The sequence below is a fragment of the Centropristis striata genome, chromosome 14 (assembly GCF_030273125.1).
Source record: "Centropristis striata isolate RG_2023a ecotype Rhode Island chromosome 14, C.striata_1.0, whole genome shotgun sequence".
Lineage (NCBI taxonomy): Eukaryota > Metazoa > Chordata > Actinopteri > Perciformes > Serranidae > Centropristis > Centropristis striata.
Genome location: NC_081530.1, coordinates 35,002,324 through 35,015,599, shown reverse-complemented (window position 1 = coordinate 35,015,599; position 13,276 = coordinate 35,002,324). Strand labels below are relative to the sequence as shown.

Genomic DNA, 13,276 nt, shown 5'->3' with positions numbered 1-13,276 from the left:
AGACACAAAATGACCAAAAAAAGAAACAAAATTACCAAAAAAGACACAAAAAACACACAGAATCACAAAATAAGAAAAAAATATTTTTAAAAAAGACACAAAATGACCCTAAAAAGACACAAAATGGCCAAAAAATTACACAAAATCACAAAAAAAGACAAAAATTATTTAGAAAAGACACAAAATTACAAAAAAAAGGCACAAAATTACAAAAAAAAGACACAGATTTACCACAAAATATCATCACGAGGGCCACAATTATATGCATTTACTGTGTCATAACTTACATGCTTTGGAGAAAAAACATGGTTTTCTTACTTCTACAGGCAAACTGACTGCTCATAAACCTCTCATCATTAACCCCTTGTCTGCGTCAATCTGCCAACATCATTTGCAGTATGTAAATGCAAAGCTCATACAGGCTCCACAGATCCAATGTCACATGGAAATTCAACTGGTGATGCTGCTGCAAAAGCAGCTGCTTTGTCTCCGGCCTCCCCCGTTGTGCAGATGTCCCTTTCTGTCCAGAATGATGGTTTTTTCCCCTTTAATGATGTTTCCTTGCTTCAAACAGGAGCTGATGATAAAGAAAGAGCAATATGGCAAAAAGGGTGCACAGAACTCTCACCTGGAGTTTGGGTAAAGGCAGATAGCCTTCCAGGACTTCCTAAATCCATCTTCTCTGTTGTTTTGTTTTCATGCAAAATTGACCTATGGTTCTGATAGTGAGTCGTAACAAGGGATGGTGGATATTGTAAATAGATTGTGGTATGCATCAGGGTTTTAAAATTTTGCTGATTTTTTTTTTAGAAATGTGTCATTTGTTTGTTGATCCTGTTTCACAGGGTAATGCTAAGCTACCAAAAGAGCAGCTAGGTTACCTTTTGTCTCACCACAGTTTGTTTTTGTTTACACCAGATGTTGAGATAACATCTCCAGCTGATTTGCAGGATTGTAGAACAGGGAAAAATCTCAAGCTATAGTGTTAAAGATGGAGTATGGTATTAGCCTGATAATAAACCATTTATGTCTACATTTCTATATAGAAAAGGAAGCACAGGGCCTCAAAGTGAGGTTGATATGGGAGCTTTGGCTATAATTTGCTTAATATACAAATGATTGCCGCCTCTGTTCGTGCCATGAAGTTTGAATAAATCCAAGTACAAGGTCATTGTGTTGCAACAGTAGCGACTCTGAAGTGTCGCATTCACAAGAAGCGAGAGAGAAAAGAAGATGTTGGTAATCTTTCTGCTCCTCATGGCTGCACCAGGCAAGTCTTTCTTTTCTTTTATATTCACACTACATTAATATATCATTGTGGCTACAGAGCTCTTATCACAACTCTTTTATGATGCCCTTCGGTTGCAATATAACTGATGGACGTTGATGTAAAATGTACAGATACATTTAAAAACTGAATCCTCTGATCTTTGTCAAAGTGACTTTTAAACCAAAACACACACTGACCCGATTTCCTCTAAAAAAAAAAGAAAGAGGAACAAGCAGGAATCAGTCACATCTCTATTTTTTCTGAAAAATGTGTGAGAGGTAAATCAGTTAAAAAGTGCTCAGTCTCTGTTTCTCACTGCTAGGCTTCGCTTTATACCTGCACTAATTAAACTCAGGTCATTTTTATTACAGTTAATTTTTTATTGACCTGCGTAGCACTCAGGCGTGTCGGCTCCTGGTAGATCTGTCCTGATGTTATGCCACCAAAACACTTTTGTAATTATTTACAACATACTTTATTATTTATTATTATACATACAGATTTTTTGGAAGCGGTCAAAAATGTACAACAATGTGATATGTAAATCAGTTTCTTAAATTCAAAATAAGTAAAAGGAGCAATCTTTCAGTGTGATAAATTGTGCAGTTTTATTATATTATATTATATTATTTTATTTTACAAAGTGAACATGTATATAAAGTGATTTATAGCATGAATCTCATCAGTGTGCATGTGTGTCTCTACAGGCCTGTGTGTACGCGAGTACTATTTCAGTTCTGACCAGAAGACTTTTACTGAAGCACAACGTTACTGCAGACACAGATTCAGAGACCTGGCCACTATAGACAGCATGGAGGATGTGGAGATCCTGAACACAATGCCAGAAACAGAAGGAGCGTCTGTGAGTTCACTTTTCTCTTTATTTCCTTTCGAAGATGTTTTTGATGATCATGTCAGTGACAGCTGGATTTAAAGTTTTACAATCTGAGCCTTGATACAATTCTACAATGTGTGTACATGTCATTTAGCAGACGCTTTTATCCGAAGCGACGTAAAAATGAGAGTTAATACAACACAAGCAAGGATGAAGTCAAGAAACATAGCAAGAGTCAGAGCCGTGGGTTAAGTTTGAGTCCATTAAGTGCTTTTAGGTCGCAAGAGCTGTCACTGCGATACTTGTCGTAGTGGTCAGTCAATCATCTGCAAAAAGCAGAGATGCAATTCTTAGGTAACCACACCGGATCCCTTCCTCCCCCCGGCTGCGCCTTGAGATCCTGTCCATGAAAATCACAAACCCTGGCGGAGGCCAACACCCACCGGGAACGTGTTTGACGTTGTGCCAAGTATGCAAACACGGCTCTCACTTTGGTTATATAGGGACTGGATAGCTCGTAGCAACGAGCCCGGTACCCCATATTCCCTCAGTACCCCCCACAAGACTCCCCGAGGGACACGGTCGTAGGCCTTCTCCAAGTCCACAAAACACATGTAGACTGGATGAGCAAACTCCCATGACCCCTCCAGAAGTCTCGCAAGGGTAAAGAGCTGGTCCGTTGTTCCACAGCCAGGACGGAAGCCACATTGTTCCTGTTACGTCCCAAAATTGAGGTTCGGGAGAAACCATTGATGTTGTATATTAAAGAAACAAGGGAAAACCAGGCAAGTTGAGTTATAGAAAAATAGGATTTATTTATATACGGCGAACACAAAACTACTATCCAACGGACAGCGACAATAACCTAAATGCCTCCACACTAAAACACGCTGAGGACACAAACCAAAGATATAAGGACCAACTGGGTTCTCCTTCCCCAGCTTCCAGGCAGCACTCAGGGGTTTCACCTAAAACAGCCAACACTTCCACAATCACAGCGCAACAATGGCCCACCAGCCGCGTCTGCTTCAGGATTCAGTCTATTTAACACCTAATTAGCAATAGATGTGGCTGAAAACACAGCAACTGGGAGGAGCAGGAGGCGGATCTATAAAGAAGCAAGAAAACAAAAGAAAAAACAAACACAACACACCTCCAACCGTAACAGTTCCTCCTGAATCTGAGTTTCTACAATCGGCCGGAGCCTCCTTTCCAGCACCCTGGAGTAGACTTTCCCGGGGAGGCTGAGCAGTGTGATTCCACGGTAATTGGAACACACCCTCCGGTCCCCCTTTTTGAAAATGGGAACCACCACCCCGGTCTGCCACTCCACTGGCACTGTCCCAGACCTCCACGCGACACTTAAGAGGCGTGTCAACCATGACTGTCCAACAGTGTCCAGAGCCTTCAGCATCTCAGGGCCAATCTCATCCAACCCTGGCACCTTGCCGCCAGGAGTTTTTTGACTACCTCGGCGACCTCTGCCAGGGATACTGATGAGTCTTTCCTCAAGTCTTAAGACTCTGCCTCCTCCACAGAAGGCGTGTTGGCGGGATTAAGGAGTTCCTCAAAGTGCTCTTTCCACCGTCTGACGACATCCACAGGTCGGGTCAGAAAGTCTCCTCCCCCGCTGAACACAGCTTGGGCCAAGCCCTGCTTTCAAGCCCCGCATCAACAAATGAGGCTTTGAACATGGCCCATTCGGACTCCATGTCCCCAGCCTCACCCGGGATGCTGGAGAAATTCTTCCGGAGGTGTGAGTTGAAGACCCTGCAGACAGGGGCCTCCGCTAGACGTTCCCAGTTCACCCTCACTACACGTTTGGGTTGCCAGGTCTGTCCAGCAGCCTCCCCCACCACCTGATCCACCTCACCACCAGGAGGTGATCAGTTGACAGCTCTGCTCCTCTCTTCACCCGAGTGTCCAGAACATGTGGCTGCAGATCTGATGACACGATAATAAAATCGATCATCGATCTTTGGCCTAGAGAGAGAGTCCAGCCTCTCTCCAGGAGTTTGGTTCCAGAGCCCAGGCTATGCGTGGAGGTGAGCCCAACTATTTCTAGCTGGTAACGCTCCACCTCCCGCACAAGCTCGGGCTCCTTTCCCGCCAGCGAGGTGACGTTCCACGTCCCCAGAGCTCGCCGCTGGAGCCGGGGGTCAGCACGCCCAGGTACCCGCCATCACCTGCCGCCTTGCTCACATTGCACACGACCCCTATGCCCTACTCTGCGGTGGGTGGGCCCATAGGTCGGCGGATCCATTTGGCTTTTTCGGGCTGAGCCCGGCCGGGCCCCATGGCCAAAAGCCCGGCCACCAGATGCTCGTCTGCGTGCTCCCCTCCCGGGTCTGGCTCCAGGAGGGGGCCCCGGTTTACCCGTGCCGGCCGAGGTTCACCGATCTCCATGAGTCCGCTTCATAGGGGTCTTTTGAATCGCTCTTAGTCTGGCCCCTCCCCTGGGACCACTTTGCCTTGGGAGACCCTACCAGAAGCTAAAGCTCCCGACAACACTGCTCCCAGGATCACTGGAGCACACAAACCCCTCCACCGCCATAAGGTGGCGATTCTTGGAGGAGAGGTTCAAGACTGTACGCTCCAGAATTTTTGAAAGGAATAGCAGGAGTGAGACAGGTCTTTAGTTTCCCACCTGTGTCTGGTCCAGTGATAGTTTTTTGAGCAGTGGAGTCACCTGGGCCCGTTTGAAGGTGGTGGGAAACACGCCAGCTGTAAGTGAAAAGTTGATGATCTGTGTGATTGAGGATCAGACTGATAGGCAGTATCAACACAGTAAATGCAAAGTTTACATAAAAATATTTCCCTGAACTAAAGAGCTGGGTCCAATTCTTTATATTACGATCAAATATGTGTTTCAGCTCACCTGGATCGGGCTGTACGATGATGTGAACAGCTGGAGGTGGTCACTGTCAGACACAAGTTTCTACAAACACGGGGAGGAGGAGTTCAGACGATGGCATTCTGGACAACCAAACAGTGCAAAAAGTGCAGAACACTGCACAATAATGAAGGATGGGCTATGGTTTGATGCCAGCTGCACAGACGACCAACAGGCAATCTGCTCTGATGTCAGAGGTGAGAATATCCAGCAGTGAAGTTAAAACATTCCAGTTCAGCTTGTTGACCTCTCCCCTTCTCTGCTGCTCTTTGCCTCTCTGTCTTCACTTACATGAAGGTAATTTAAAGCAGATGGACGTGAGTCCTGCCTTCAATTCAATGTGAGAAGCTGCATCAAGCTCCATCATTAACAGGTTTATCCCACGTCACTGTCTCAGTCAACAGGGCTGCAAGAGAAGGAGTTGATATGCACACAGCTCCACGGAGACTTCAGCTTCATGCTGACATTCATTAAGAAACATCAAACTGCTGAGAATAATATTCATATGTAGTAAAACTCAGATATAAAGTATGCATCATGTTGTGTGTTATGGTGCCTCTGCACAACATTTTTCTGTATCTATTTTCAGGGCTGGATGTGACATTTGTCCTTATTAACGTCTACATGACCTGGACTGAGGCCCAGAGCTACTGCAGAGAACACCACACAGACCTGGCCAGTGTGAGAGACCTGACAGAGAACCAGAAGGTCCAGGAGCTGGTTCCAGCAGGAGGACGAGTCTGGATCGGCCTTTTCAGAGACTCCTGGAAGTGGTCCAATGGGAGTAACTCCTCGTTCAGCCACTGGAAGCAAGGGGAACCTGATAATTACAGGGGGACGGAGGCATGTGCAGTAGCAGATTTCAGATCCTCTGGAGTATGGGGGGACAGGAACTGTGACCGGAAGTTTGCATTCATTTGCAACACTCCAGCTAAGTGGTAACCACTGATTCAAACAGTATTCATATTAGATTTAGGTTTGCAGATAATAAGTTTGTGGTGACTTAAATGTGAGAATATCAACAGATGGAGGAAGTAACTGCTTATATCTTACTGATAAACCCCGCCCCCTGGTGGCGGGCTGCAGTATAGCTCTGAACTGACCACAGACAGGACAAAACTAACTGATGACACTTTTATATCAACAGGATGCTGATTTTTATCCAAGCAGAAATATCTGAAATGATCATGTTTCATTGTTTTTTTAAAGCATCTTTGAACTAGGTGATGAGTCTGATTGGCAATGAGGTGATGGAGGCAATGCTGAAGCAGGTAAATCATCTTTTTATTTATTTACACTCCTCTTGTTTTTTGACTTTTGGAAAAGGCGAAAAAACGACTCCTCCTGCTAAACTCTGAGGGTACCTGGTGTGATTTACAAATCCCGTATTCACACCGTTTCACCTTGTTGCTCAGAGCTCAAAGCTTGTCTGACCTTCTTCTCTTAGTAACGGTTGCAGTTAAAATTGATATCTGTCACCAAACGCATCAAGAAATACAATAAATATGCAAATACAATTCAGCAACATGAGAAAAGCCCGAGCGTTTATAGGAGAAGAAACATTGAAAGTCACAAACTATCATCTGAGGAGAAAAACCCTGAAAAAGAGCTTCCAGAGGATGAAATGTAAATACCAATGCAGAATGTAATCTCTCTGTGTGAGTAATAATGTTTGTCAGCTCCAACAGAAGCTGAAGGACCAGGGGCTGAATGACGACGTCACACTGAGCTGGAGGAAGCAGGCAGATGGAAAAGTCTTCCACAAGGAGAAGAAGAAGAAGAAGAAGACGAGCTTTCATTGAGATTTGCTGTTAATCAGAGAAAAGTGTGTTTCTTTCCTCAGAGTCCTTGTGTGATGTGTGAGAATAGAGCTGCAACAATTAGCAGATTAATCCACTCGTTGCAGCTGTTTTCATAATCAAATAATCATTTTAATCATTTTACCTCAAATATCTGCTGGTTCCAGCTTCTGCAATTTAAAGATGTAATGCTTTTATTTGTCATATATGGTCATAAACTTATATTTACTTATATTTAAAAGTATACAGACTGTTGATTTATTAAGTTTGAATTCATCTGTTTGGGCTGAGGGAAATTATAACAGGCAATGTTTTATTATTTTTCACATTTTATAGGTTAAATAATATAAACTAGATTTGACTGGAATCAACTCCAGTGAAAATACACCTTTAAACTTTAATGTCGTGTGGAAACATTCAAATCTAGTTTAATGAGTAAAAACATCTTTCTTCATTTGAGTGTAATATATTGCATCAAAACATGCCAAACAGTTCTGAGTTTTAAATAAGAATTTTTAATGCTTTTTTGTCATATATGGTCATAGATTTATATTTACTTATACTTTAACATGTCAGTTTATTAAAACAAAACATTTGAATTTATGTGTTTGTGCTGTGGGGATTTATAACAGAGATTTTTCACTATTTTCAGATATTTCATTGATACGACTAATAATATTAGATTACATATATTCTTTATGATGAGATAATATACTTGGTTCTTTCAACTCCATATGTTTTGTTTTAGAAATTAAAGTGTCACTGGGAACAATGCCGTTATGACAAAAGTAAATTTGTTGTGAAAATGTATGATGAAATAACATAATAATGTCTGCAATTACTTTAATAAACATCTTTAATTATTTCACAAACTGTTGGTTTATTTATATAGCCGTGGAGTGAAGTCAGAGTTTGATAAAACTGCCTGTAAAATGATCTGGAGTCCCTGATTCTCTATGAGAAACACTATTAATAAGCAGTGGCACACAATCATAGCTTTTCAGCTTTTCAGCTTTTCCTCCAGCTGCACTTCATCCCCTCATCACATCAGTTTGGATTTAAGTCCAAACTTTCAGTGGACTCAGGTTTGTTTTGTTTGTCTCCACAAAACTTGGATATAGAGTTCCTTTATTAAGTTCCAGTTGGCTGCATTCTCCTGCATTTGGCTCCAACTCAAAAAAGAGATCTACAAAAAGAGATTATATATGAATATGTAGACACGTCAGTAATTAGCCTCAATGTAAAACATTTGTCTGTCACTCACACAAGCCTTTACAGACATGAAATATAAGGGATACAATGTATGAGACAAGCTATTAATCTCAACCAACTGCAGTAAACCATACACAGAGCATGGCACTTAACAACAATATTATCTTGTCAGTTTCATCCTGTTGGCCTCCAGCATGAGTATCAGTTTATTTGACCAGTGAGCTTCAACCAGTGACTATTTTGTGTGTGTGTGTGTGTGTGTGTGTGTGTGTGTGTGTGTGTGTGTGTCCAGTGAAGTGTGTCAGTCTCTGCAGTAGCTTCCAGCTGCAGCAGTCAGTTCAGTTTCTGTTCTGCTGACTGAGGGAGGTTTTTGTACGACGCTTTTTCACTGTGTGAACACATCCTGACTGTTGATAGAGTGAACACTCTGACAGTAGTAAACTGCTGCATCTTCAGCCTGAACTCCACTGATGCTCAGAGTGAAGTCAGAGTTGTATCCACTGCCTGTAAAACGATCTAGAGTCCCTGACTCATGAATGCTAGCAAGGTAAATAAGCAGTTTAGGAGTTTCTCCATCTCTCTGTTGGTACCAGGCTAAAAAGTCCCCATTATAAACCCTCTGACTGGTCCTACAGCTGATGGAGACGGAGCCTCCTGGAGCAGACCTCACTGCTCCAGGCTGAGTCACTGTGACCTGTCCTCTGGACTCTGAGGACACAGAGACAGAAACATAAAGCAGCGTCATGGTTTTGTGGGCTTCATTTCAGAGGGACGGATGTTGATAGAGGAGAGGAGTTTGATTCTCTGGACTTTACCTGTGAAGCAGCAGCAGAGGAGAGTCCAGATGAGGACGCAGATCAAAGTCATGTTTTTGATGAGGAGGATTTCTGTGGCTTCTGTTGTCATGAAGGACAGCTGTCAGTCATCCAGTGTTCAACTCTCAGGACTATAAAGTCTCCCAGAGCACTGGAGCATGGTGCTGCTGATGCAAAGTGGCTCTCTATGGAAATGCTCTGACTGACTCCAACAGGGACCTGGATTACTCTGATAAACTGATTGATCCATTGATCATCAGCATCATCAGAGTCTTGTTTAAGGATGTTTAAATACAGTTTTTATTTGGTTTTACTTCTTGATAAACTTTGGTATCAAAATGTTTGATTCAGGGTCCCAAGAGCCGACCGGAACAACTATAAAAGTCTGTTATTACCTGTTAAATGTACGTGTTGATCACAGGATGACTGCATCAGACACTTATTGTATTTGCTCTCATGTATTATATGTGTGACTCTTTGGCTGCTAGCTGCCCATTAGTACAATAGAATATATATTATACTGTGTTTTATATGTTTTTAAGGTGTTCTGTGTTAAAGACATTGTATGTAGCTGGAGAAGCCAAAGACACATTTAAAATGAAGTCAATCTGAGCTAATTTAATATATGTGCAAATAAAATAAATACACTGTATTGTATATAAATGTGCATAAGGAAATCTGTGTCATTGTGTTGCTGTTATCAGTTTCCATGTTATCTGTAAAATCTTCTAACAGAGACCTATCTTGGTGAGTTTGTTTGTGTCAAAGTCAGAGAGCCGTGTCTCTCTACAGTGAGAGGTTTTTGTACGGCGGCTCAATGAGTTTGTATCACTGTGGTACACGTTCGGTGGAGGAACCAGACTGGATGTTGGAAGTAAGTCAAATATCTTATATTTTTAACAATTCTAGCCATCTGTCTTTCTGTTTTATATATATTACACTGTCCAGGAAAAATATAGTTGCTTTATAACTTTCATTGGTGAGTTTTTGACAAAGATTTTGCACTCAGAGACAAAATTTACTTCTGCAACATAACTTCAAAAACTAATTTTAATGAAAATAACATTTGAAATCACAGGATGAATCATTATATCCATCTTCAGTGGTAATGTTGCATCTTTAGGGCTTGTAGGTTTAGTTCAGTCAGACAAAGTCAGAGAGCCGTGTCTCTCTACAGTGAGAGGTTTTTGTACGGCGGCTCAATGAGTTTGTATCACTGTGGTACACGTTCGGTGGAGGAACCAGACTGGATGTTGGAAGTAAGTCAAATGTTTATTAAAAAAAAAGTTTCTGCACAGATTATTATTAAAACATTGCATAATTAATTTAATTATGTTGTTTGATGTTTAATTTTTCCTCCACAATGATAACTGTTGTTATGTTGAATTATCTTCATGAATTAACATTGAACAAAGATAAAGATTGGAGATACAATTTTTTAATAATCTTTATATTGTGTCATGTGTTGTTGCAGGTTTTTTTTTTCATCAAATCATTTGAACAGTTTATTCAATAAATAAATAAATCAGCCATTTCATCACAAAGCTATCAGATCTAATTAATTTATACTTTTGAAGATCCATTTGTGAAGCTAAAGCCATTAAATTTGTAGTTTTTATACAAGATCCCTTATCATTCATTTGTAATCCTATGTTCCCAATATAAATAGTGCCCCGTGTGAGTCATTTATATTGATTTTAGCATATCCATTTTTATTTCACACCAAAAATGTATAATCCAATTTAAGACTTGCTAGAAGTCTGTTCCTTTTACACCAGTAGTCTGCTACAGGAGTAGTTACATCTGTTCTCACAAAAGTACACTGTGGTGTAAATTAATTTATCACCCAGAGTTTTTTTGACAGCCAATCACTTCCCGGCTTGTTTTCACCTCAAGTCCCTCACCTGAGCTTTTCCTCCAGCTGCACTTCATCCCCTCATCACATCAGTTTGGATTTAAGTCCAAACTTTCAGTGGACTCAGGTTTGTTTTGTTTGTCTCCACAAAACTTGGATATAGAGTTCCTTTATTAAGTTCCACTTGGCTGCATTCTCCTGCATTTGGCTCCAACTCAAAAAAGAGATCTACAAAACGAGATTATATATGAATATGTAGACACGTCAGTAATTAGCCTCAATGTAAAACATTTGTCTGTCACTCACACAAGCCTTTACAGACATGAAATATAAGGGATACAATGTATGAGACAAGCTATTAATCTCAACCAACTGCAGTAAACCATACACAGAGCATGGCACTAAACAACAATATTCTTTTGTCAGTTTCATCCTGTTGGCCTCCAGCATGAGTATCAGTTTATTTGACCAGTGAGCTTCAACATTATCTTTTTACTTTTTCTCCTGATTGTCTCTTGTCTGCAGCACAACCTTTAAATCTGAATTGAAAAGTTAAGAGAAGAATGTTGACAAAACTGACTTCAGACAAAATAAGTACAAGTATTTTGGCATCATTGGACGTTTATGTTCAACTACTACATCACCATGGATGTGATGGGGTCTGTCTCCTTGAGAGAAAGTAGTTCCAGGAAAACTGTTCATAGTGAACTCATTGATCTATCCATCTAAGTGCAAACAACAAACTGTTAGTTAAACTCTGCTGTAGGCCTACATATGAAAGAGGAGTGAATGTACAGAGGAAACTTACTTTGATTACTGATCGTATTGAGGGACTGAAAGAAAGGAGGATTTTGTGTTTTTGAAAGGATATCGTCTGATTATATGATTTTACTCTGAGATGAAAAGATTGAGATGTTGATAATTTTCTTGATGGAAAAAAAGCATGAGTTCACTTTACAGTATCAGTAAAGATGATATCGGATCTAGCCCTTGTTGTTTACTGAACATGTCAGAACAGAACAGAACATGACAGTCTACACTGACTCTCAATATCCATTTAATGCGTCATAACTTACATACTTTGGGTTAAAAAAAAACACGATTTATTACTTATTACTTACTTATTACAGGCAAACTGATTGCTCATAAACCTCTCATCTTTAACACCTTGTCTGCCAACATCTTTGCAGTATGTAAATGCAAAGCTCATACAGGCTCCACAGATCCAACGTCACATGGAAATTCAACTGGTGATGCTGCTGCAAAAGCAGCTGTTTTGTCTCCGGCCTCCCACGTTGTGCAGATGTCCCTTTCTGTCCAGAATGATGTTTTTTTCCCCTTTAATGATGTTTCCTTGTTTCAAACAGGAGCTGATGATAAAGAAAGAGCATTATGGCAAAAAGGGGGCACAGAACTCTCACCTGGAGTTTGGGTAAAGGCAGATAGCCTTCCAGAACTTCCTAAATCCATCTTCTCTGTTGTTTTGTTTTCATGCAAAATTCACCTATGGTTCTGATAGTGTGTCAAAACAAGGGATGGTGGAAATTGTAAATAGATTGTGGTATGCATCAGGGTTTTAAAATGTTGCTGCAAAAGAGCAGCTAGGTTACCTTTTGTCTCACCACAGTTTGTTTTTATTTACACCAAATGTTGAGATAACATCTACAGCTGATTTGCAGGATTGCAGAACAGGAAAATATCTCAAGCTATGGTGTTAAAGATGTAGTGCGGTGTGAGCCTGATAATAAATCATTTATGTCTACATTTCTATGTAGAAAAGGAAGCGCAGGGAAGGATCCTAAGCTTGTTTGGGTACCAGGGCCTCATAGTGAGAGCTTTGATTTGGAGAAAGTGCACAATTTGCCTGTAATTTAATTAATAGGCAAATGACTGCTGCCTCTGTTCGTGCCATGAAGTTTGAATAAATCCAAGTACAAGGTCATTGTGTTGCAACAGCAGCGAGTCTGGAGTGTCGCATTCACAAGAAGCGAGAGAGAAAAGAAGATGTTGGTAATCTTTCTGCTCCTCATAGCTGCACCAGGCAAGTCTTTCTTTTCTTTTATATTCACTCTACATTATTATATCATTGTAGCTGCAGAGTTCTTATCACAACTCTTTTATGATGCCCTTCGGTTACAATATAACTGATGGACGTTGATGTAAAATGTACAGATACATTTAAAAACTGATTCCTCTGATCTTTGTCAAAGTGACTTTTAAACCAAAAGACACACTGACCCGATTTCCTCTAAAAAAAAAAAGAAAGAAGAAGAAGCAGGAAGAAGTGACATCTCTATTTTTCAGAAAAATGTGTGAGAGGTAAATCAGTTAAAATGTGCTCAGTCTCTGTTTCTCACTGCTAGGCTTCACTTTATACCTGCACTAATTAAACTCAGGTCATTTTTATTACAGTTAATTTTTTATTGACCTGCGTAGCACTCGGGCGTGTCGGCTCCTGGTAGATCTGTCCTGATGTTATGCGACCAAAACACTTATTATTGTACAACATACTTTATTATTCATTATTATACATACAGATTTTTTGGAAGCAGTCAAAAATGTACAACAATGTGATATGTAAATCTGTTTCTTAAATT

The 13,276-nt window shown here is 40.7% G+C and overlaps 1 protein-coding gene across 1 annotated transcript in view; it reads left to right on the top strand.

The window, feature by feature from the left end:
• LOC131984882 (immunoglobulin kappa light chain-like) overlaps nucleotides 1–13,276 on the top strand; it is a 43,279-nt gene that overhangs the window by 19,316 nt on the left and 10,687 nt on the right. Inside the window, exon 3 of the mRNA XM_059349875.1 lies at nucleotides 9,657–9,698. Coding sequence (XP_059205858.1) covers nucleotides 9,657–9,698 — 42 coding nt within the window. The remainder of the gene's footprint in view (nucleotides 1–9,656; nucleotides 9,699–13,276) is intronic.